The sequence below is a fragment of the Planococcus citri genome, chromosome 1, assembly GCF_950023065.1.
Source record: "Planococcus citri chromosome 1, ihPlaCitr1.1, whole genome shotgun sequence".
NCBI lineage: Eukaryota > Metazoa > Arthropoda > Insecta > Hemiptera > Pseudococcidae > Planococcus > Planococcus citri.
In genome coordinates this window covers 48,351,692-48,375,445 of record NC_088677.1, presented here as the reverse complement: position 1 = coordinate 48,375,445, position 23,754 = coordinate 48,351,692, and the positions used below count along the sequence as shown (strand labels likewise).

Sequence of the window (23,754 nt, the reverse complement as noted above, 5' to 3'; positions counted from 1 at the left end):
GTTACCAACAAATAAATTAACTTGGTACCTATAGGTTAGGTAAATAACATGTGCAACTCTGATACCTAATGAAAAATTTTCATCGGGTTAATTAAGCGTATGCAAATGTGCCCACTTTATTTCAGTCATGCTTGGGTAACGTGGTTTTAGAAAAATTGTGAAAGAATTTTTATCTAAATCTCCATTTTGAGGTTTCCGGTTTCCCCAAAAGCGAAGAGTACGTCGTCTAGGTAATTATTGTATTTTATAGACAAGTTCCTTCGTTCTCTCGAAACGTTTACGAAATTTTTTTTACCTAGGTACTTACAATTCTTATCGCACGGGTATTTGGACTAAAAAATGAGTCATATAGAGCTACATATCATTCGACGTAAGTTATCCTAAGTTGACATTTAACGATCAACCAAAACTTTAAAAATACGTTCAACGGCAAATTTTAGATTGGTTTTCATTCTCACTTGTATTTAAAGTGAACCTAACGTAAAAACGCGAAAATGAAGCTTGTAACTTTTTTGGTGATTTGTTTAACGGTAACATCAGCAGCTCCTTCTTTTAACTGGATAAGGGGACGTAAGTTATAAGAATCATTTCTGAATTATTACTCGTTCTATTATAAAAATATGTATGGGCAGCACTTTTATTGTCCCTTCTTTTTTGGGGCACACTTTCATTTTTTTATTTTTCAGTTTTATGGCAACTTTTCGATATTTTTGAAATTTTATTTGCACTTTTCCCCACAAAAGAAACCCTTGTACGTAGATAGACAAAAATATTCGTTTGTTCAATTTATGACGTTCTACATTATTTTTAGAGATATCGTCCGTGGCCTGTATTTGGCCTGGAACATGTTCAGGAACAGAAGAGATCATAAAATGCGAGAATGGCAAATGTGAAAAACAAACAAATAAAATACCTACGAACGGCTGACTAATTTCAAGAACAATTAACATTCTGGGCATTTGCGTGTAAAGTATTTCATTCTTGGAGCATAAAATATGATGATTTATTTCTTCCTTTCATTAATCGATACTTTAAAACCATCCGCACTGTTTAATACAAAAGAATATTTTAATTTGATATCTTCTATTTTCATCGACGTGTGAATACGAAATTTTCTCAATATTATGCTGCAAATGATTTTCATCTCGTACATTGCGAACGCTTTACCTGAAGCATGACAAATTTAGAAAGAATAATTAGGTAGGTACCTATACCTATACCTATTTTTAGCATAAGATCGTTGAATCAAATAGTTTACCTACCTATACAGTTTCTTGGTCCAATGGTGAACGGTAAGTAACATCCTTTGGGCAAATTTTCACATCTTTCTTTAGAAAAATGTTCGGGATCAAAGGTCTCGGGATTAGGGAAATATGTTGGATTATTATGCACCGCAAAGACATTGAAAATCAATTCGGTATTCGCTGGTAAAGTAATATCGCCTGCACAAAACGAAAAAAAATGGTTGTAATTTAGAGTGGATAAGTAGGTACCTACATACATAATTATGTTAGAAAACTCGTAAATTCTCTCATTTGAACTTGACACATACATTACGACGACACTTTTCTACCTATTGGAATAAAGAATGCAATAAGAAATTGAAACATGCCAAGTCAAAATTGAAATTAAAATGTTTGAAAAACCTGCACGAATTTTTTTCCTGATAGGTATAGAATTAACCTGGGGGAGGAGGCTCATTTAATTTATGATTTTTTAATTCAAGTAAAGTATACATAGGTCTATGTAGGTTTTTCAGACATTGATTTCAAATTGTGAGAACATTCTGCAGAAGTTTTTCAAAATAATGCTGATGCATTATTTGTAATAATTTTCAACGTGCATTTTTTTTAGCTGTGGTCCTATGAAATATCTTTTTGTTTAAAGACTCTTTTTCTCAATTTTCCAAAAATATTAAGTAGTTATAGGTACTGTCAACATAACTGTCCTAATTCGGACACTTTTTAAATGTTTTTCAAAAATCGCTTCAAAGTACATAATAAAGCAATTCAAATGAGGAGCTCATTGCAAAAATAGCCCTTGTCACTTTGAAAAAAATTGGGGAGGTTCTTTTCTCCACTGCATTGTATGGATGCATGTGTCCGAAATTAGGCTAGTTGACAGTATATCTACCTACCTAGGTTATCTTTCGTTTTATTTATGTGGTTATTTTTTTGGGGATTCCATGTCTGAAATGTTGTTAGGTACTCGTATTAATGCTCATTGCAAAGTTACCCCGCCCAGCAAAAAAACAAAATTCAAAAAATTGTACCTATTTAAATCTACAAAATTATGGAGTTGTTAACTTTTTAAATTTTAATCCTAAGTGAGATGTAGAAATAGTTGTCTCTATAAAATTTTGTTCACTTGTCAACTTTTTAAAGGTACCTAATCTATTTCGTGTACTTATCATTTTTGAAATTACGAACGGAACTATGTACTTTTAAAAATCTACCCGTACAATGTAATCAAATTTTGCTCTACCAACCTAAAGCAACATCTTCTTGAGCAGTGCGGAAGAAAAAAGGAACCAATGGAAACAAACGCAACACCTCTTTCAACACTTGTTCCAAATAATCCATCTGTTTAATGTCGTCTGCAGTAACTTCTCTATCACTATCACCAAAAATAAGTTCTTGTTCTTTATATACTTTATCCTACAGGTAGAAAAACAAATGAAGTCATCAAAAATCAGTAGGCACTTTAATATAGGTACCTAGGTACCGGATGCGCAGAAATGTCGAGTAAGTGCCCCCAAAAAAGTTTTTTACCCAACGTTTCGACTGATCACAGTGAATGATACTCGTAATAATGATAGCACATGAGTGGTTGTTGGACTGAGGTGATAACATTTCACCAATCATATGTGAGGGCGCATACGGAAAGGGACCTACCGACCAAAAAAAAAAAAAAAAAAGTTCTCTGAAATTGTTGTAGGAACTCTGAGGGTTCCTACAACAATTTCAGAGAACTTTTTTTTTTTTTTTTTTTTTTTTGGTCGGTAGGTCCCTTTCCGTATGCGCCCTCACATATGCATCTATATTTCACGTTGCCAACCTATATTTTTGATTAAAAAGTTTCTTTGAGGTACCTACTCGATAGTTTTGCGCACCCTATGTTCAACACTTAACTATACATGCTTAGAAATAAGATGGTACCCACCTGTATATTGTTATGCATTCCTAACATAAGTAGAACGAAACATATGGTGATGGTCAACGTTTCTGATCCCTAAACATGAAACAAATCATTTTGAAAAATTTTATTTCTTACGAAGGATTTTAATTTTTTTGAAAGCTTACTCCAACAGAATAGGTAACAATTTCAGCTTTTTTGTCTTCATCAGAGAAATCATCGTTGAGAAGGTACTTAATAAATCGAGTGCTGCTTCCGTCACCTGAAAAGGCGAGTATATAAATGAGTGAGGAAGTAAGTGCGTAATTAAGCAACGAGATAGGTCAAGTAAGTGCAAATGAAACAAGATTGTTTACCGTGGTTTTCATCATTTCCACTCTTGTTTAGTTTTCCTTCAAGAATTACCTACAAGTACGTTGCAATAGAAATTTATTATAATTATGAACTACCTACCTACCAAAGTATGTAAAATATTGAACAAGTTAAATGAGAACAATTAAGTAATTCAAATCGCAACTACATAAATTTAATCATTTTACTAGTAATTGAGTACATAATATATGTAGGTACCTACTTATAGGTTGCGCATAATGAAAAAATTGATAGCTAGTTATCAAGCGTTTTCAAGTGCATTCAAAGGACACACGATTAGATAACAGTTGACTTACTTTATTATACGCTATCTCCACATCCTTGAGCATAGTTTTAATTGTTTTTCTATAAATTTGCTGCTTAATTTTTCTAATTAGTTTTGGATAGAACATCAAGTGGAAGGATTCTCCGAGAAACCTGCAAAATTGAAGATTTACCTACAGGCTATAATTTAGATAATCATCAAGTCACAATCACAACATATAAAAATAACACAATTTATCTTAATAGATAGGTATAGGTTGGGTACGTCTACGTACTCTCCCGCTGCTTTTCTGAACGTAGAAAGTTGTTCCGTAGATATGGGATCGCCTTCTAAATCGTATAATGTTCCTGGAAAAATAAATCAGCGTATTATTAAGATGCCACTTCGGTCAACTTATATTCGACATTGTAAATGCTTAAACTTGCTGCAAATTATATTAAAAGGTGCAGGAGCAATGTAATCGCTAATATCGAAAATATCCATCGTTTTTGCTTTGGCCGAAAGTTCCTTTATAACTTTTTCAGTTTCTTCGTTCATGACTCCGACATAATTATCCAATACGTTTGTTTTCAAAGAATGTTGAAGAATTTTCCTACTTTTCTTCCAGTCCATTCCTTGAATTAAAAATAAAAAAATTGTACAAATTAGCAATGCATACCTATTGTTTTTCAACGACAACGTTAAATAATCCTTCAGGCTTCACACATTTTATATCCTCTATTCCTCATATTTCGCTGTGGTCAATCAAATTTCTCTTCAGATGGGTAAGCTTTTCACCAAACCTATTTTATTGGAATTATTGAACAAATAATACCTACCTAGTAACGAATCTCCACGATGTTATTTATAAATTACCTGTAAAAATATTCAGTTCAGTATATGCTTCCTATAAGTACCTATTCTGAAAATTTTCCATGTTAATCCTACCCTGTTCAACTGCTGCATTCAATAGTAGTGATGAAGTGAAGAAATAAAAAATTCCTCGATGGGAATTTTTTGACCAGAATTTTTACATCAAGTAAGCATTAAGTTATACGTAACTTTTCGAGTACATAGGTAGGTATAAGTTATGCCTAGAACTAATGAGTACCAAATTTTCAAACATTTCTGTTCATGAATCATTTTTGAAAAAAACTGCCTGGTCGACCAAAAATGAAATTGATTCATCTTTATTCTAGGTACCTATTCGATATAAATGTACCTACCTTCGCTGCTGAATGATCCATTTTTGAAAGCTCTGCCGAACAGCTCGTGAAAATCTTTTCCTTTATTTAGGAATTTATTTCCCATGAGAGCAATCTAATAATTTATAAAAGTAAAATACATATCATTTAAAATTTCAAATAAATCTTTTGAAGAAAAAGATTAACGCGAAAAAACCTCAATATCCGAAGCATCTGCTAAAACTATGGAAAGTTTCTCGCCTATCCAAAGGCGATACCTTGATCCATATTTTTGGGTATAGTATCTCAACTTGGACGATATATCTGGAAACAGTTTGTTGATTTTTCAATCTTTAATATTTGTTGAGAGAGAAACATTTTACTTATATCTATAGTTAATTCTGTTAATAATGATTCAATAATTAAATACCAAACTATTCTTAAAGAAATTAGGTATCTACCTACCTTCCGGATATATCATGAAGGTGAGAGCATTACCAAAATACGGAATAATAGCACTTGGTCCATCTAGCAATGGGGTACTTCTCTGGCGTTTTAATTTAATTTTATTAACTTTTAAAAGATAAATGAAAGACGTTAAAATAAGAGCGCTGAATAAATTTATTAAACTAAATAATTCGAGGTATTGCGTTAAACCCATAATGAAACCACACAATAAAAGAACACTCGCGAGCTACGCAAATAAATCGGTTGGTTCGATACAGCTTCAACAACTGACGAATGATAAGGGGCGCTCGTGCGCTCCACAGCAATTTACAGAAACCTTCAGCAAATTATCTATAGGATTAGAAAACGTAAAAAATATGTTATACGTAGTTTGCTATAGAGTTGCATTACTTACAGCAGTCTCGTTTTTTGTAAATTCTGCAGCGTTAGCGTTCTGTAGAGCGCTTGGACACCCCTATATATAGGGAGGTAAGTATACTTATTTATAAGTTCCAAAAAGCGTCATAAATATTTCGCCACGTAAAAATACTCAACTGCCTGGTGCTTGCCGTTTCATTTCAAATTTTGTTCAGTACCTGCCTACCAGTCGATGTAATTATTTATGGTCGTACTAATTGTTTCGATGTGTGCGCCTAATTCACACCAATAAAATTAATATTTTTAAATTATTAATTTTTCTGACAGAAACGGAGATTATACCTGGTGTCCAATGGTGTCTAATTAATAGAATTATGATGTACATTTCTTTTATTCGCTTATAAAACCATTAATAAACTTCATTGCCTTACATCTGACCTGCTTCTTTAGCTTAAAAAAGAAGCAGAAAATGCTGCAAAACAAAAAAGGGAAAGCCCCTTACGGAAAAAAAATAGTACTTTCTGAGTAGTAGTTTTTTAACGGAGTAAAAACTACTACTTTTTAAGACCTTCATGGAGAAATATTAGTAGTTTTACATAAAAACTACTACTTTTGTCCAAAAACTAGTTAAAATTACTACTTCAAAACTACTACTTACGAAGTAGTAATTTGAACTAGTTTTTAGACAAAAGTAGTAGTTTTCATGTAAAACTACTAATATTTCTCCATGAAGGTCTTAAAAAGTAGTAGTTTTTACTCCGTTAAAAAACTACTACTCAGAAAGTACTATTTTTTTTCCGTGAGGGGCTTTTAATGAATCAGTAATTCGGTATGTCTGAATCTGAATTATTAGAGGTAGGTAAAGGTCCCATACCCATACCTATAATACCTACTTCGTTACCAGTTGTACGAATGAAAATGAACATACATATAATATCTTCGTTTGGTACTACCAGCCCTTCTATCTTAAGTAGGTATACCTACACATCTAATTCCCGCCAAACTGATATGCTTTTTCAATTCTCGTAGACCGCTCATCTCATAAGTCAATTGCTTGGGTAATTATTTAAGTGCAAAGAACATGTTTAGTTTACCTTGACATACATTTTTTTAAAACAAATTTTTGCATCGGTTGTCGACGTTGTCGTCGTTGAACTGTATGCAGTAACCACCTAAGCCCTAAGGTTATTTAGTTTTCATTTTTATGCGCAATATATGCGCAGTTATTATATCCGAATCAAATTCCGCTAAGGAAAAGATTTCGAAGAATCCTACAATACAACATGGAAAGGTAGGTAGGTCGCTGCTAGGTACCTAATCACGTAATCAGCTCGATCGAATTAATACTACTCACGAGGGAAGTGAGGAAGTACCTGAACTGTTAATCGCCGCAATCTATCCGAACGGTTGCCCATATTTAGGTCCTCAAGGCGTAACACTCATGATACTGAGGTATTTGATTTAGTTGGTCTGACATGAGCCTATGTTTGGAAATTGAAGGGGCAACAAAGTACACATTTTGGAAAAACCTATTTTTGACCATGCCCTCACGGAAAAAAATAGTACTTTCTGAGTATCTCGTACTTTTTTACGGAGTAAAAATTACTACTTTAAAAACACCTTCATGGAGAAATATTAGTACCTAGTTTTACTTAAAAACTACTACTAGTTATTGTCTAAAAACTAGTTAAAAATTACTAGGTACTTCAAAACTATAACTACTTACAAAATAGTAATTTTAACTAGTTTTCAGACAAAGTAGGTAGGTAGTAGTTTTTTACTTAAAAACTACTACTAGTTATTGTCTAAAAACTAGTTAAAAATTACTAGGTACTTCAAAACTATAACTACTTACAAAATAGTAATTTTAACTAGTTTTCAGACAAAGTAGGTAGTAGTTTTTAAGTAAAACTACTAATATGTAATTTCTCCATGAAGGTGTTTTAAAGTATTGTAGGTAGTAGTTGTTACTACGTGAAAAAAGTACTACTCAGAAACAGAAAGTAAGTACTATTTTTTTCGTGAGGGTGCAGGTTTCTGTTACAACTTTCAAGACAAATAAAAAAGTTTCTCTCCCAAAGTACCCTATTTTTGAAATCGAAGGCTCAGCAGGCAAATCAATTTTCAAGGGTGTCCGAAAATTTCTATAAACTATACAGTTTCCTTTCCAACGTTTTCAATTTCAAAGTTGGATTATATCACGAAATAACTTTTTTATTTTTTGCTCGTTTTGAAAAATTACACAATAGTTTACCTTCCAAATTAAGAAAAATTCAACTTTTGAAAATTTTGAGAAACTTTTGCTATCTACAAAAAATTTATTCTGTTCGCAAAATATGATTTCCCGTAGCGACCGTAGCGCCTTCAGTTTTAGAGGTGGACAATTTTGTCAAATGACCTCTTTTGTTCGTCTCAAAAAATTATGCCAGAATCCATAGTCAAAAATTGGATTTTCGAAAATCCGTACACCCCTGTACCTGTCCCTTCAATTTCCTGACAGAACTGACAGAAGTGACAGAGACGACAGAGTCATGTCAGAAAAACCTAATGATCAGCTGCAAGTTGCTTTTCCATGCACATTAAGCGTAAAATGTGACGACAGAATATACAGGGTGGACAGAAACATCGTGAACCCCAAAGAAAGTTTTTCATTAAAAATATAGGTTGGCATGTTGGCAACGTGAAATAGATGCATATGGTTGGTGGAAAGTTAACATCTCAGTTCAACAACCAATCATATGCTATCATTATTATCATTCACTGTGACCACTGATCAACCGAAATATTTAGCAGAAAACTTTTTTAGGGGTTCACGATATTTCTGTCCACCCTGTATAGGAGTATAGGTAATAGGTAACCAAGAAAAATATTGAAACGGTGCTTTTTAAAATAAATAAATAAATGAATACCTATGTAGTTAGTCTATTTCTGAATATTATTGCACAAATGAATTGAATATGATGTTTGCTTGAGTTCAAACGAGTCAAACTCTTAGATATCCCCAATCCAAGGTTTATCATTTTCACAGTTTCCTTTCAACAGTTTGTGTAATGGTGGGGGAGAGGGACACACTTTTAATACCCAATACTTACCATTGGTCGAAGATCGAAGTAATAAAATTCAATCATTAAGAATTATTTGCATTTTTCGTACATTTCGCCGCACGCACCCAATATTATTCATCATTCAGGTACAACTACTCACTACTTCATTATAAAAATAAGAAAAATGTTGAAAAGAATATTCAACTTGTGATTCAATTTTCTAGACTGTGTGAAATTTTCTCATCTGATATGACAAAGATGAGCAAAGACAAAAAAAGAAAACGAGTAAGCAAAACAGCATAGTATGGTAGTTTAAAGAAGATAATGGGCATCTTGCATCATACTTCGATATTAATTACTTTTGCAGATTTATGACGATGATGAAAAATGTGAAATTATAAGTGCTTCCATTTTCAAAATGATCGCTTCGAGTGATAACGAAGATTTCATAAAAGACTGTCACCGAATACTTCAGGTATAAAAACTATATGTTCAAGTATCAAGTAATAAGTAGTAACCTTGGACCAAAAAAATAATCCGTTTATGGCGATCATAATACAGGCAAAAAATAGAAATCAAGTAAAGAACAAATTAAAAAACAAATTTATGGAAGTTATCGCAAATAGGAAGTCTGAAGTTTCTTCGCAATCGAGCAGCCAAGAACTGGACGATCCGGTGGATTCATTATTAGAAGTACATATTTTCATTCTTTCAATTCACTCACAGGCCTAAGTATATTTATTCAATACGAGTCTATTGAATTTTACCAGAAATCAAACATGCTATCATGCAAACATCGCCCCAATAGAATCCTCATCTTTGCTAAGTACGCACAATGAAACAGTACATTAAAAAACAATTGTAATATTTGAATGTTAACAAAACAAAAAATTAAGATAGGAGTTGAGCTTCATTTATACAGATGCTGAAAATATTGTTCTACGTTGTATGAAAGCGATCTTGAAAACTACAATACACTTCACCATATTCTCTGATTCTATCCATTTTAGTTTTGATGGCTCGTTAATTATATAATTTCAGCTAAAACGAAAGAAAAAATTGATGAATAAGTAGATATTTATATTTGTTTTTACAGAGTACCGGAAATTTTTTCCCATATGAAGACGAACTAGAGGGATTCGCTGATTGGGAAAAATTGTAATATAAGAAAGAAAAGTACAAATACACTCCGTACTTCATTTCGGTTTAATATCTTCTGGCTTTCCAGTAGCTTTCGACTGTATTCCAACTTCGGCCAACGTTTTAACTAATTCTCCCGTTTGATGCATCTTTAACAAAATATCACAACCGCCGATGAATTCTCCATTGATAAATATCTGCGGTATCGTTGGCCAACCGGTATACTCTTTCACACCTATGAGTTAGAATGATATAAGTAACTGGTATATTTAATACAATTTCAATACAAATATCTCTCAATTTTACCTTGTCTTAATGGATTTTTATCCAATACGTCATAGGCATCAAAATTAACACCATGCATGCGAAGTATTTGGACTACTGCATTGCTAAAACCGCAAGAAGGTTCTTCTGGCAGACCTTTCATGAACACGACAACTTTACTTTTTTTCACAAGTCCTTCAATTTCTTCTTTCGGGGCAGTTTCTGAGCTAGAAACATTTCGGTGTTTCGAAAAAAAGTTGACTGGTATCGGTCTTAATAATTCGAAAGATTTTTCCGTAGCACGAACTAGACCGAGAAATCTCATGTTGAAAATTGAATTGCCTAATTAACAATTAACAAGTATTTGTAATCTTACACTAATAATTCGCGGTAATGCACAATAAACTAATTGAAATTCAAGCACATTTCTCTCCAAAATTTTGAACCTTCATTTCTCCATTTTATTATCAGCGGTGGATTGATAATGTGGTGCTTTGATGATAACAGCACTCGTACCACTACCTACTTCATAATGTACATTTACATACATAATAGGTACGAAAATTTTTCAAAAACTTGGTTAGTCAAGTTTGGACACACGTAAGAATTTTATTTTCCAATCCACAGTCGGATCTCCGCATTTCGGCACTTGGCATAATTCGCATGGGCATGAAGCACCAATTTATAAACACCTCTTAAGTCTTATCCTTCAAAAATTTATTCTATCTATGGCAGAATGCTGAATTGAAGAAGTGCGCGATAATCCCAATATATCAGAAGTCCATAATGAATTAAAGATATAAATTAAATATACATTGCAGTTGAACAAACCTAAAAGAATTACCACAGCTTTAACAAAAATCAAATTCATTTTCCGGTCACAATTTTACCATCAAAATCAAAAATCAGATTGATTTTTACATAAACGATCCACAAAGCATCACAGAAAATAATGTTGACTGTTTTCAGAAGTTTCTACTTCATCAGAAATCGTCACATATATAGATAATATTAGATAATGATGATACACAAATAATGATCGAAGTACTGATCTTCTCATCCATACTTCAATCACGATTACAGCTTCAGTCGTACGTTTATCTGCCTACTTATCAAGAAAATTAATTTAGATCTAAATCTTGAACATTTGAAACCATCTTGATGTATAATCTCCACATTCATAAAATTAAATCACCGGTGAAAACATTTCGAATAAAAACAGAAAATTACCTTTATTTACATAAATGGAATTTAAATAAGCAAAAATAAATAATGATACGAAAAAGATTTAACATATACAATCTTGCACTCAAATTACATAAAAATTTGTGGTAGGTATCTACTTACGATTTAAAGAGGTGTTATTACTACAAGTAACAATACGAATAACGAATTACAATTAAATGTAGTACATTAAAATTATTATCTAAAAAAATACGCCCATAAAATAGCCGTAAGTATAACAATGCCCTTGCAAAGGACCAAATAATATATGACTTGTTACAATTCTTAATTTTTAAATAATAATTTATTCATCTCAATCTCATTGCTAATACTTTGCTTTAGTAACTTTTGGTACATGTTCTCTTGAAACGTCTACGTTTGTCAGGATCTTAAGAAAAAATTAATATTGAATAACGACTCAATAAAATTTGAGGACAAAGAAAACAGGACGATACTTACTATTCAATTTACTAGCAACTTTCTGTAGCCCTTCCTCCAAATATTGAGATAAACACGTACAAGGAGGATTGAAATCTACGTGATTGTTGGTAACTTTGGTCAGTCGAATATCTTGAGGTTCTGAGTTATAACCTGACGAGAGAAGAAAAACTGTGAATATTGACCAATTTCTAATTAGGTAGAGTTAAAAAGAAGCTGCAGTCGAACTTACTAGTTGAATTCAGTCTGTAATAATGAGAAATACCATGCAACATCATTCTTTCGTAACTAGAAAGTGGTTCAGATATATATGTTCCCGTTGGATCATTTTGGAAGAAAGAAAATACGCACGAGTCTAAATAATGAACCATTCCCTGTTTTACAAAATAGATGGATACGTTCAAAATCACGAATAGATTAAAAATATCAGTTTTCTAAATCACGAATAGATTAAAAATATCAGTTTTCTGCTGGAATTTTTCTTCAGAATAATTCATTCAGCCATAAAATTTTCTTTCAAGACAAAATTACCTACAAAATTTGTAACTTCGATAAAATTAAATATTTTACCATTGGTAAGTTACGTCTCCTGAAGAATGTTTTTTCCGAAGAATCGAGGTTATTAAACGCAGCACTGGCAGTGATTTTTCTTTCCTTTTGACCGCACGAATTTTTTCTTTTAGTGATTCTCCTGGGAGTATTGTCATCGTCATTGGCGTTAGTTGACGGATTTAAAATCTGAAATTAAATTATTGCCTGAACGTCTTCGTACTTTGCGAAAATTTTTGTTCTACTATACAATGCATGTAGATCATGGCTGAGGATGGGCTGTGCGTTGGTCAAAAAAGAAAACCACCTTATTAGTGAGATCACTGTCTTCAAGAATTTGCGAAAAACGGAATGAGCAGTTGAAAGGCATCAAATCATCAATGTCAATTTCGTCGGCATCGCTGTTTGCAATAAGCAGATCAAGCTGGCGAGCTAAAAATTCGGGAAATTATCATATAATTACAAATTTCTCAAAAAAAATCATAGATAGGCTACATAAAATTTTCAAATACCATTTTCATAACGTCTAGCTTTACGCTTGCCCAGATTAGTTTTATTTTTAGCAGAAATGTTTTTGAATTTGTTGAGAAAATTCGTTTGTCGTTTTTCAACATTGTTTATATTGGCAGGAGGACTAGATGGTTGAGTAGCATCTAAATTAATGACGACCAACATATCCATGTCATTTTGGTTATCATTAACATAGCTAATGGATTCATCGAGAAAACTATTCGAATCGTTGATCCAGTTCAGATCTTCAATCAGGTTATCACTTTCATTCTCGCCAACAGAAGGCATAAAATCGTCAATTGCTTCTCCGACACTTGCAGTGTCACTCGAAGTATCGGAGTAAATAACAGGAAAATCGTCTTCATCGTTGATTTCATCGACGAATGAGTCGCACCTGTACAAAAAATAGACCAATTAAATGCTAACTTCAGAAACATTCAAATTTACATAAATAAAGTTGTGTCACAGTTTAGGAATACACGGAAGGCATAATGATATGAACGACATACTATTACAGTATGTACTAGTATTTACGTTCGACTAATAGGCAACATCACTTTCAAATACAGTGTCTTGGAACTTGGAAAGTATGAAATGAATTATTTATTGCGAAATCATATGAAGTCCCTGAACATTTTTCAGTCAAATACGAGTTGAAAACACAGTTAAGTTGCCATAATCACAATCGTGTGAAGAAAGAAGAACAATTTTTGACCAAGTTCCATAAATCCTAAAAGCTTATGATTCTTATCGATAAGACAGCATCGTCTGAGGCAGAGCAGACTTTGAACAAATAATGAGATAAGAGTTCAATGGACACTGAAATCATCTGTATAACGATAACCATAATTGCACACATCATGAACGCTGAAGTAGTGAAACGCGAAAAATTGAAAAAAAGCTACTGTACTGTACTAACAGGGGGATGTCTTGTTCGCCATTTTCAATGATGTCCAGAATACCCATGGTTAATTATTTAATTTCAACTGATAAAATGATATCAATTAAGAAAAAAAATAGATGCAAAATTAACTTCGCAAATTACCACGATCAATGTCAAACAAACAGAAACAGTGAAACACTTCAATAAAAATAGATAACAGTAACAGAGAGACTGAGAGTGAGAGAGTTCACTATTTACTAAAGGAAAGGGAATGGACGTAGGGCGACAAAACGAAACGATACTACTACGCAGTTCGAGATTTCGAGTTCGAAGTTTTTTTCACCCAACCAAATTCCAATCGAAATTTCATTGGTGAAATTAGTTTGAACCAAGCTGTATTATCCAATAGGAAAGATGAGAGCTGTGAGCTGGGAAGTGGGAACATGAAAGGAGGGGAAGAGGAAGAGTAGTTGAAATTTCATTAATTAATTTTATTTTGCGTTTTCGGTAGGTAATCAGAATCAGCAAATCAGCTGATTCTCCTGCTTATCAATTCTGCTAGTTTGCGCTGCTACATCGCGGAAATTCCCAATTTCCCATTTCGGCATTTACTCTTCGAGCTTACAGGTGCAGCCTTTCAATGTATATGTGATCAAATTTCGACTCATAAAGTCACACATCGCGTAAAATGAACGAGTACGAAAAAAAATTACAATCATTTCGTAAACAACGAAAAAAAGAGCAGTTTCTAAATCAGTGCAAGACTTACCTATGGCATCGTCCACTGTCATCATTATCTTCTCTCATTCCCAGTGGAACACCTATAGAAACCAAAGTGAGTTCGTAACACGTAATCAAAAGTTCACCTACCGGCTCAAATATTTACACACTTACCATTCAATATCAAAATGATATTTCACAGGATTCGGATAACACAAATACAGCCAACTCTGCCGTTCCTCTGATAGAGATAGACGATTCTTCTTCTGACAACGATACTCAATCTTTCAAATCTCTTGAAACAGTGAAAGATTACACGGATGAAGTAGAAGCCGAAGAACCGTTAAACTGGGTTAAGTTGACAGCTTCTGTGTTAATTTGGATATGTCTATTTTCATACAGTGTTTATATAGAATTCGGAGCTATATTCTTCATATTCAGTTGTTTCTACGTGATCTGGACCAATACTCGAACGCGTCCTAGAAAACCAAACGAAGTAAGCGCATATTCAGTTTTCAATCCTAACTGTGAACCTATCGAAGGTACTTTAGATGCTAAAAAACTCGAATCTGAGATGATCTATGGTATGATGTTCTAATACACAGGTTGTAATTTATTTTGTGATACTATTTTCTTCGTATTTATTCCAAGTTATTTTCTTCATTTATTTTTCTATGTATATGTCATATTTATTTTGACATGTTTGTTATTTCATTCATATTTTAGGAATAAAAAAGTGAAAATATTAAAAACGATTATTTTAATAAAATATGGTAACCCATACATACGAATATATTCATAGAAAACAAATAAGAATATAATTAGAAATAACAAGTCTTGCAAGAAAATTACAATATTTGTAGGAAGATACTTCTTTGCTGAGCTACCTTTGCTCGGTTCGAGGTTGATTGTCGTAAGAATGTTACTTTCTCTCGTATTTCCGAACGTGACATATCACCGCGTAACATTAATAAACGAGACAGATGATCTTCAGTGATATCTGGGAATTTATCAACTAAGGTATGCAAATCTAAAGATAAAATATCTAAATCTTCGCTCTTCAGCACTTCGGCCAGGGCAGTAATCGCATCTAAAGGAGAATTAACTCGAGTTGTAACATCAGGAGCGATTTTCACAAAAAATGCTCTCAATTGCTCCACTTCTCGGACGATTTTTGAGGCAGCTTGTCTACGTTCTTCAAGAGATCGAAAAGTGATCTTTTTCTGCAACATGGCGAATATGTATCGTTTGGCTACCAAGTCTTCGGCTTCAAATATGATGTATTCTAGATTCTTTCCTTTCAGGTGAATGTAATCCTAAAGCAAAAATATATAAATCAATATTATCAATATTACGAATTAAAATTGACGCAGAAAAGCTTGAAAAGGTTAAATAATTACTTGGAAATAATCCTCCAAAGTAACGCAAATGGTATCAATTGGTATAGAAGTGGAAACCCATTTAGTAGTGATTAAATCTTGAAAATGACTATCTATGTCTAAAAATGCCTCTTCCAATAAATACAGAGCGGCTTCGTTCCTTAAATTTTGGAAAGTTTGCAACAACGAATCGTAATTTGGTATTGCTAAAACATGTCCGTCTAAATTCCAGTAATGTTTTCTCATTTCTTCGGCCAGTTGCTGGAATTGTAGGCAGTTATTGGTGATTGTGATCATATGATGCGTAAAATACGGTATAAGGCTTCGGTCCTCGAAATGTTTCTTCTTCAATTCAACAAAAGCTTCTCCGTATAGTTTACCAAAGTAGTTCACCTGATCCATTCCCAGCACCAGGGCTTTTTGTACTAAATCTGGACCGATGGTTTTGGCCACTTGTAGATTCTGATCTATCATTTGAAATATGATAACTGGAGTTGCAGTTTGATAACAACCATCAGGGCTTTCTTCCGGATGTATTTCCGAATTCCAATCTTGTTTCTCTGTCTCGAGAGTTTTCTGCATCCATTCTTTGTAATTCATTTCCATTCCATCGAGATAATTCTGCTGTAGTTTATTAACAACGTGAGATTTGAGTAAAGGACCAACAGATGAGATATCTATATTCAAATCCGGATGCTTCATCAGCTCTGGACCAAAGTAGGTGTTTTTAATCCAAGATAATATGGATACGTATTCGTTACCTTCTAATCCATTCGATATGATTTCTTCTAAATGTGTCGATAAGCTTTGATGATACATGTGAACGAATTTATTGATTATATCGTACGAAGGAGGAAAACACGGACCACATAAGGTCTTAACAACTCGCAAATCTTCCAGTACGAATTGTCTGCTCAATTCTAAATACGTTACAAGCCACATCTTGTTACCAGATCGTTCGTCTACTTGAATACCTTCGATACGTTGGGACACAGATTTCTCGAGCTCTTTGAAAGCCATCTCGCGCCATTTTTTCGGTCTGCCCGGAGGTAGAAAACCACTTTGACGTTGTCTTTGCAGAGCAACGGCGTCTGATTTCTCTTCTCGTTCGATGATCCTTAATCCTGTCACGATTACAGTTGGTTCTTTTCGAACGATGGTCAAAGTACGGCCGAGCACCAACTTCAGTTGTTTCTCTAATAACGATGATAGAGCTTCGACGTCTTCGAAGTACGCTTTTAACAGCATCTTATCAGCGACTGATTGATCGGGCAATTTATGTAGTTCGTACAGTAAATCATCGCGAGAATTTTCCAAATCAATTAAACATTGGTGAGCATGGAGTAGTTTACCATCGCTGATCCATTGCTTCGTTTTTTCTACGCTTTCGGGAACGGTGAACAGGTGTTTAAGGTTCTCGATAGCGGTCACATATTGCGAATGATGAATATTTTTATTCTTCACTTCTTGCAAAGCGTTACCTAATTTGGAAAGCTCGGATAGTTCCTCTTGTATGAATCGAATAAACGTTCTGACTTGTGCAACACATAATAGAAAAGACTGCAATTGATTAATAGCAACTGTGACGTTATCAAGTTGAGCTTGCATAGTTGTTTTCAACATTGCCTCTGTTGAAGTAAACTTTCTAGTGATTCTACGCTTATGTTGTTCCACTTTTTCGAGATGCCCTGTTTTCTGGAACATGTTAGCTGTGCGTTTCATAGCAGCTGTTTCAGCTTCACGTTTCATATCTTCCATGCTTTGTTTTTGAGTTCCATTTGAAGATAACGGGTCGACTTTGGATAGTTCAGATTTTTTCAGCAAATGAACGATACGTTTCATACTAGCTGGTTCGGTGGATTTCTTCGGCCAATCCATGTCCATTCGTCCGGCATTCGACGTGCTTCTGTGTTTCAATTGTTCCATTTTCTCGGACATACCGGTTGATTGAATGAAGGCGTTTTGTTTAGGAAGTGTTTTCTCCGAAACATCCTTATCTAGTGTTTCCATATCCGGCGTGTAAATGAAAAAGCTCAACTTTAGCACATATTAGATGATTTAACACGGAGACGATTGTGAAACGAGACACACCGGGAATATTGAGAAAAAATTAATTTTAAGGAACAGAGTACAGAGATCCAAAATTCGGAATTCAATTTCAATTTTCCATTTCATTGCGCTATCTTAGCGAGCGCTATGATACAGATGTGATAATTAAGTGATAATGAATGATAAAATCTTAATCTGTGCTGCATTGCCACAATTCACAGAGTTGTAGGCAGGTGCAGGTGGGTGAGGGGGTGCGAACTGCGAAGTGTGAATTTGGCAATAGAGCATCGGTAGTAGTCGGTATGCGGCTGCTTCTGTTGGAAGCTGTTGGATGCAATTTTCAAATTTTAAAACAAAACACCATCAAAACACGCACAGAAATACTTTGATTGAAGTTGAGAAGTTTTGATATTTTTGAATTTTTGATTTCTCGGTTCTCGCTTCTCGCCTTCTCCGAGTTGATTTCAGTTTCTCCAAAGAGTTGGTCAATGGTCATAAAGATAAAATATTTCTGAAAATTGATCGTGATCTTCTCGTGCCTAGTATTACGCTTCAATTTCAATTTGACGCCCAACTTACTATCGAAGGTCTGTATCGAATTCATTTATGTAGTTTCATTTTTTCGGAATTAAATCGAACTGAATTTTTTAATGAGTATGTACTTTTAGCGATTTAGAACATCATGAACTCACTAAACGACAATGCTGATTCCATCTGCGATGCTGATAATTCGAAAAGCATGAAAATTCAACAACTTTCTGAACTAGGATTGGAGTTCTTCGATACAGAATTGGATAATGATTCGCTTACACTGAATTTGTTGAATCAAGATTCATCGTCTTCAGTTGGTGGACCCAACGCTTCCAAAGAAACAGTTACGGTTGATTTTAGTAATTTGAATGATTTCGTTTCTGGAGGAATTATAAGTACTTTGTCGTCGGAAGAAGATCCGGTACCTATAATAACAGTATTACCAGTCACCGATGAAGTATTGGTTCCAGCTGAAGATCGTACACCGGTGAGCATCGATGGTACAGAATACCAAAATTCGAATTTACACGGTGCATCTTCAAACGGTAATCTCCTGTCTGGGATTTCGGACAAAAAGGTAATAAATGGCACCAACAGTGATAAAAATGTTGGCAAGCCGTTTTCTAATATCATTTTCACTATCCTTGACAAACCGAACGAGCCACGCAAGAAAATCAAAATCAAGCCTAAATGTATACTTGATAGTATTGAAACTAATGCAACATCTAAAGATGATTCGAACGATTTTTTCTTACCTGATAGTGAGAAAAGGAAAATTGTAGGTTCGAAAAATGACTCGTGCATGAATGATTTGGCTGATTGTTCTGACTTGGACAATAAAATTAATGATACCTTATTGGATATGTTGCAAGATAAAATTATCGGAAAAAATTCTGTTCCTGTAAATTCCTTCCGGTAAGTTTTTTTTCGTAAGGGACGTTAATCGTGATGAATTTGTAATGGAAATCATTTTTTTTTTTTTAGTTCGTTGAACAAGCCTTTAGATCGTTCCAATGATAAAGAAGTATCCAAATTCATTGCAATATTTCCTTCAAAATGCACAAACAAAGTCATCAATTTAATGGTGAAAGGAAAAACATGCCGAAGGTAAGAATAAAAAAATTAAATTCTGTGATTGATGAATTATGATGGCTATCTACCTTTTTTCGAATTAAACTTGCAGTAAGCAGCCATTAACCGATATTGAATTACGAATAGTTACTAGAATTTTGAATCAGGAAAATACGCTTCAAAGAAAAGAAACCGTGTACAAAAATGTGTTTTATGATACAGAGACTGATTCCAATATAAGATATGAGTAAGTGAACTGACGTTCAACCTTGTACATATTTTTTTCATAAAAAATGAGCTGTTATAATTTTATAGAGTAAGACGTGATGTTTCATCTGAAGAAAATAATCTTCGCTCTGATATTAATCTGATTAAAAATAAAAAAGGAAAGTCTAAAAATAACCAAGGCTGTGAAGAAACCAACCAGGATGCTTCTAAAAGTGATGTAAATAACATAAATTAATGTTATCTTTTAAGTTGATGCTGTTTGGTTTCTTTTCCCCACTGGTTATTTATTTAAGAATTTCACTCGAGACATTCTGTTATAGGAGAAATACGTATTGAAAAGCGTTGCTCGTACTCGTTGTGGTCGAGTATCTCGACCTCCTCGACATGTCATCAGAGATTATAAACGGCTGAAACATCTTACAGCTCATAATAGCGATGCTGAAGACGAAAACGAGAATACTGGAGGGTACGCCGACTATCAATTAGTTGATGACCCTAATAAGCAGAACGTGGTTACTGAAAAGCGAAGAGAAACTGGGAATCTATTATATGGTGAGGTTATATTTGGAGAAACTGAAGGCAACTTATTTGAATGGGAAATTAATTATGGAAGTTTCTCTATTTTAGGACCTTTGGAACCGAATAAACGTCAGTTTTCTTCTCTGTCGTTATGCCCTACTTGTGGTAAAGTGTATCTAGGATATCGTCGAATGGCCATTCATTTTCAAAAATATCCTGATCATAAAAACGAAGAATTACTGAATAGACTCCTGGAGGCCAAGAAAAAATCATGCGATGAAACCATGTTGTCGGATAGTTCAGAGATTAATACAAGTACTGAAAGTGATATACTTACTCCTAGAAAAATGCTTTCATAAATAAAATTCGTCATTTTACGGGATTTTTATTTTCTCAACAGATGAAGAAATTCTTATTAATGGTTCAGTCAGTCGAACTAATGGTGTCAACAGCCGTACAAATGGAGCAGTTAAAAGGAAACGTAAATTGTGCCGTAAAATCAAAATGCCTTTAAAAAATAATGGAATATCTTTAAAAGAGGTACCTTCAAAATAAGTTGTTGTCAATTTATTTTTACTCGAACATTTAATCATGTATTTCATTTTATTACAGCTCCTTTCAGTTTGTGACGTTGATGAAATAATAAAATATGCCGCTCCAGTTGTGACAGGTTTCCTAAGCTCTTGGGAGTATTTGTTAATTCGTTCCAATAAACTAAGAGCAGAGAACGAAACTCTGGCTTCATTAGTTCTTAAAGAAATTACCTCAATTCTGAAGCAAATTCGTAGCTTATCGCAATGCTTATTGAAACCGTACGTAGAAGATAAAGAAAACACGACGAATAAATTTGTGGTAAGTGGAAGTACTAAGTACCTACAACATTATGCGTTCCTCCAAAATTATTGTTGATTGATTCAATTGTTGAAACGCCTTTTCTTTCTTGTAGATCGAAGAGGAAGATGTGCTGCGGCATGTTCTCGGAATTAAACCAGGAACTTACATGGCCTCCGAAAACGACACTTGGACCAAAGAGTTTTATTGTTTTACAACTTGTTTTCAAAATATCAAACCTACATGTGAAAATAATTCCTTAACCAACGCAGTTACTGCGGAAAACGCCAATCAAACCATCTCAGAATGTAATCTAGATTCAGATGTAAACCGTGCGATAGTTGACCATACGGATCAACAAGTTTATAACGATACCAGATCGGTGTTTTCTTCGCTTGAATTTTCAACTCCACCTCAGGATATTTCTTCAGATTTGAATTTATCGACTTCCACGTTGAACACTATTGCCCACATGGATTCAATTCCTACAACTAATCCAGGAAAATCAATCGATTTATTTAAAAATTTATCGAATGGCACTTTTAATGATATGTCATCTCAATTACATCAAACTATACCAATAAATTCCATTATTGACCCGAAACGTAAGTTGATCACTGAGGATTCCAATTCAGGGGCATATAGTCCGGACGCGCTGAACTTCGACTCGTTTGTAAATAACGAAGTAGACATGATGAATGATTTCCCCATTAGTTTACCTTTACTTTCGGATAATTCATCGGATAGCAAAGATTGTTTACATTTATTACAAACGTCTTCTGCCGAAGATCTATTAAATTCGCTAAAAACTATGGAAAATAGTAGCGAATCTGTTATCGCAGAATTAAACAATGCAATATCGTCAAATTTACCTCTATCAAGTACCGATGCGAATAACATGAGTTCAGCGTTTGAAGAAACTGTCAATGAAACTACCCCGCCATGTATTTTAGATTTTGAATCAATTAGTTCTAATTTTAATTGTGATGACTGATTGTACAAGCATTTTATTTATTGATAATAACATTTTTATAAAAATTGTTGAGTTTTTCTTACCAATAAAATATCAGTCTTGAATTCGATTTAATTTGCTGGTAGATTTATCGTACAGTGAAGGGTAGCCAGCTTCTTTAAGCATAGCCTCATAATTTAAATTCACCATCTTCTCGATGTACGGTTGCTGGAGCCAAGCAATAGAATAGAAGGCTAACGTGGATTTATCAGCACAAAAACAGATTTCCTTTTTGATCGAAATTTTAAGCTCCATTTCTCTACGATACATTTCGTAAATATTCTGACTAGTTTGAACTGAAAATATTTGAAATATTATTAGCTAAGAAAAAATTCTCAAATTTCAAAAGCTGCGCTCAAATATACCGAATTTTGAAATCGGCCACGTAAGGAATACAGGGGTAGTTTTATGTTGCATATCTTCCAATCTTAAAATCGTCAAGATGAAAGCGCTCTTTTGACCTAATTTTTCAACGAGTAATTTCTGAAATGGAAAAGAAATATCGTCAGTTTTCGCAGCTTCGATTTTGAAGATAGTTTTCCCATTAACACAGCCACAAAAAAATACATACCATTCTGCAGCAAATTTTATCTAAATCTGTACTAAGAACTTGCAATTTATTTGAATGAGGAAATTCTGGACTATTTTTCTTTTGAGCATCACTGTTAAAAGAAACAAAGATAGATTGAGAAAATTGAAAAATGTTCAAGAATAAGGAGGTACTCACATTTTGTTTAACATGAAACGCTTAATTTCAGAAACCACCGCAACGCCTTCTATCAGATCTTTGTCCCATTGTTGAATGAGATCATATATGTCACCAATATGGTCCCGTAATACGCGAACATTTCCAGTCAAGTTACCTTTTTGTTTGATACTTGATACGGGGCTCTGCAGAACTATGAAAAATAAATTTCTGTGTTTAGATGAAAGTTTGAAAGTTGGTAAAGGTATGTAGTTTGATTTCAATTTCTGGACTTACCGCATACCACATCTTTTCCTAGACTTGTTCTTTTATTCGACATGAAATTCCTTTAGTGGGTATCACTGAATTAAATAATTATGCTTCAATGCTTCATTCGTCTATCGTCATCGAAAACTCTTTACCACTGGGTTTTGAGATAATTTTCATTTTTTTCCCCATCATTCTCATCATTCACAATCACTCACAAACGCACTCTTATCACTAGGTACGCTGGATGGCTGGCTGGCCTCGGCACCACACCACTATTATCCAATTAGAAGCGAGTATTCTACGAATTGATTTTTGATTCGTGAGTTTCCCACCTAGCTTTATCAATTCGGACTTCCACGTTCCCCAGAGGGCGATACCGTCGCGGTACGTGATTGGCTAGTGATATTCTGTGCCTTCCTTGTTTACTTCTCAAAACGGGACTTTTTATCACAAACTTCGGCGATTTCAAATTCGATGTTATATTTCCATTATTTCACATTGAATAAAACTAAATTTACGTATAGAGAATTGCTTTGCGATCGTGCTATCGAGTAAATGTTGTGGTGAATTAAAATAACACTTGCAAAGAACTTTAAATTCATTTAATCGTGCAACTTTGTTTCATCCTTCTAAGCTCACTAAAACAC

The 23,754-nt window shown here is 33.9% G+C and overlaps 8 protein-coding genes and 1 long non-coding RNA gene across 10 annotated transcripts; 4 read left to right on the top strand and 5 right to left on the bottom strand.

Annotated features, from left to right (window-relative positions):
- Positions 1 to 64: 64 nt before the first annotated feature.
- On the top strand, positions 65 to 1,006 carry LOC135832452 (uncharacterized). 2 transcript variants are annotated; one of them, XR_010556315.1, is made up of 3 exons: positions 216 to 230; positions 300 to 570; positions 812 to 1,006. It is a non-coding gene; the product is annotated as an uncharacterized LOC135832452 (long non-coding RNA). The 2 variants fall into 2 exon arrangements; XR_010556314.1 differs by having other exon boundaries at positions 65 to 570.
- On the bottom strand, positions 987 to 5,689 carry LOC135832437 (cytochrome P450 4C1-like). The gene is made up of 12 exons (XM_065345689.1): positions 5,401 to 5,689; positions 5,153 to 5,259; positions 4,978 to 5,071; positions 4,198 to 4,386; positions 4,047 to 4,119; positions 3,804 to 3,924; positions 3,492 to 3,540; positions 3,303 to 3,397; positions 3,163 to 3,231; positions 2,489 to 2,657; positions 1,263 to 1,442; positions 987 to 1,167 (listed from the first exon to the last, which is right to left on the bottom strand). Exons 1-12 carry the CDS (start codon positions 5,594 to 5,596, stop codon positions 1,004 to 1,006), a joined length of 1,506 nt encoding a protein of 501 aa, XP_065201761.1. The 5' UTR covers positions 5,597 to 5,689; the 3' UTR covers positions 987 to 1,003.
- Positions 5,690 to 8,688: 2,999 nt separating this feature from the next.
- LOC135832451 (uncharacterized) lies at positions 8,689 to 10,448 on the top strand. Its single transcript, XM_065345708.1, has 5 exons — positions 8,689 to 8,950; positions 9,029 to 9,089; positions 9,172 to 9,279; positions 9,366 to 9,497; positions 9,901 to 10,448. The coding sequence occupies exons 2-5, from the start codon at positions 9,054 to 9,056 to the stop codon at positions 9,964 to 9,966; spliced, it is 342 nt and encodes a 113-aa protein (XP_065201780.1). The 5' UTR covers positions 8,689 to 8,950; positions 9,029 to 9,053; the 3' UTR covers positions 9,967 to 10,448.
- LOC135832449 (glutaredoxin-related protein 5, mitochondrial-like) lies at positions 9,653 to 11,253 on the bottom strand. Its single transcript, XM_065345705.1, has 4 exons — positions 11,040 to 11,253; positions 10,251 to 10,550; positions 10,000 to 10,179; positions 9,653 to 9,845 (listed from the first exon to the last, which is right to left on the bottom strand). Exons 1-3 carry the CDS (start codon positions 11,077 to 11,079, stop codon positions 10,001 to 10,003), a joined length of 519 nt encoding a protein of 172 aa, XP_065201777.1. The 5' UTR covers positions 11,080 to 11,253; the 3' UTR covers positions 9,653 to 9,845; position 10,000.
- Positions 11,254 to 11,421: 168 nt separating this feature from the next.
- On the bottom strand, positions 11,422 to 14,039 carry LOC135832443 (R3H domain-containing protein 4-like). Its single transcript, XM_065345696.1, has 7 exons — positions 13,849 to 14,039; positions 12,932 to 13,323; positions 12,727 to 12,851; positions 12,441 to 12,608; positions 12,103 to 12,244; positions 11,892 to 12,023; positions 11,422 to 11,820 (listed from the first exon to the last, which is right to left on the bottom strand). The coding sequence occupies exons 1-7, from the start codon at positions 13,893 to 13,895 to the stop codon at positions 11,771 to 11,773; spliced, it is 1,056 nt and encodes a 351-aa protein (XP_065201768.1). The 5' UTR covers positions 13,896 to 14,039; the 3' UTR covers positions 11,422 to 11,770.
- A 199-nt stretch (positions 14,040 to 14,238) lies between these two features.
- Positions 14,239 to 15,659, top strand: Saysd1 (SAYSVFN motif domain containing 1). Its single transcript, XM_065345704.1, has 2 exons — positions 14,239 to 14,647; positions 14,735 to 15,659. The coding sequence occupies exons 1-2, from the start codon at positions 14,501 to 14,503 to the stop codon at positions 15,128 to 15,130; spliced, it is 543 nt and encodes a 180-aa protein (XP_065201776.1). The 5' UTR covers positions 14,239 to 14,500; the 3' UTR covers positions 15,131 to 15,659.
- On the bottom strand, positions 15,274 to 18,143 carry LOC135832431 (exocyst complex component 3-like). The gene is made up of 2 exons (XM_065345679.1): positions 15,933 to 18,143; positions 15,274 to 15,848 (listed from the first exon to the last, which is right to left on the bottom strand). Exons 1-2 carry the CDS (start codon positions 17,919 to 17,921, stop codon positions 15,381 to 15,383), a joined length of 2,457 nt encoding a protein of 818 aa, XP_065201751.1. The 5' UTR covers positions 17,922 to 18,143; the 3' UTR covers positions 15,274 to 15,380.
- A 106-nt stretch (positions 18,144 to 18,249) lies between these two features.
- LOC135832429 (uncharacterized) lies at positions 18,250 to 22,217 on the top strand. Its single transcript, XM_065345677.1, has 10 exons — positions 18,250 to 18,547; positions 18,629 to 19,406; positions 19,476 to 19,598; positions 19,675 to 19,809; positions 19,878 to 20,007; positions 20,111 to 20,342; positions 20,418 to 20,624; positions 20,710 to 20,849; positions 20,922 to 21,161; positions 21,256 to 22,217. The coding sequence occupies exons 2-10, from the start codon at positions 18,643 to 18,645 to the stop codon at positions 22,132 to 22,134; spliced, it is 2,850 nt and encodes a 949-aa protein (XP_065201749.1). The 5' UTR covers positions 18,250 to 18,547; positions 18,629 to 18,642; the 3' UTR covers positions 22,135 to 22,217.
- On the bottom strand, positions 22,132 to 23,321 carry LOC135832447 (cyclin-dependent kinase 2-interacting protein-like). Its single transcript, XM_065345703.1, has 5 exons — positions 23,135 to 23,321; positions 22,880 to 23,051; positions 22,724 to 22,814; positions 22,518 to 22,635; positions 22,132 to 22,448 (listed from the first exon to the last, which is right to left on the bottom strand). Exons 1-5 carry the CDS (start codon positions 23,175 to 23,177, stop codon positions 22,207 to 22,209), a joined length of 666 nt encoding a protein of 221 aa, XP_065201775.1. The 5' UTR covers positions 23,178 to 23,321; the 3' UTR covers positions 22,132 to 22,206.
- Positions 23,322 to 23,754: the final 433 nt, after the last annotated feature.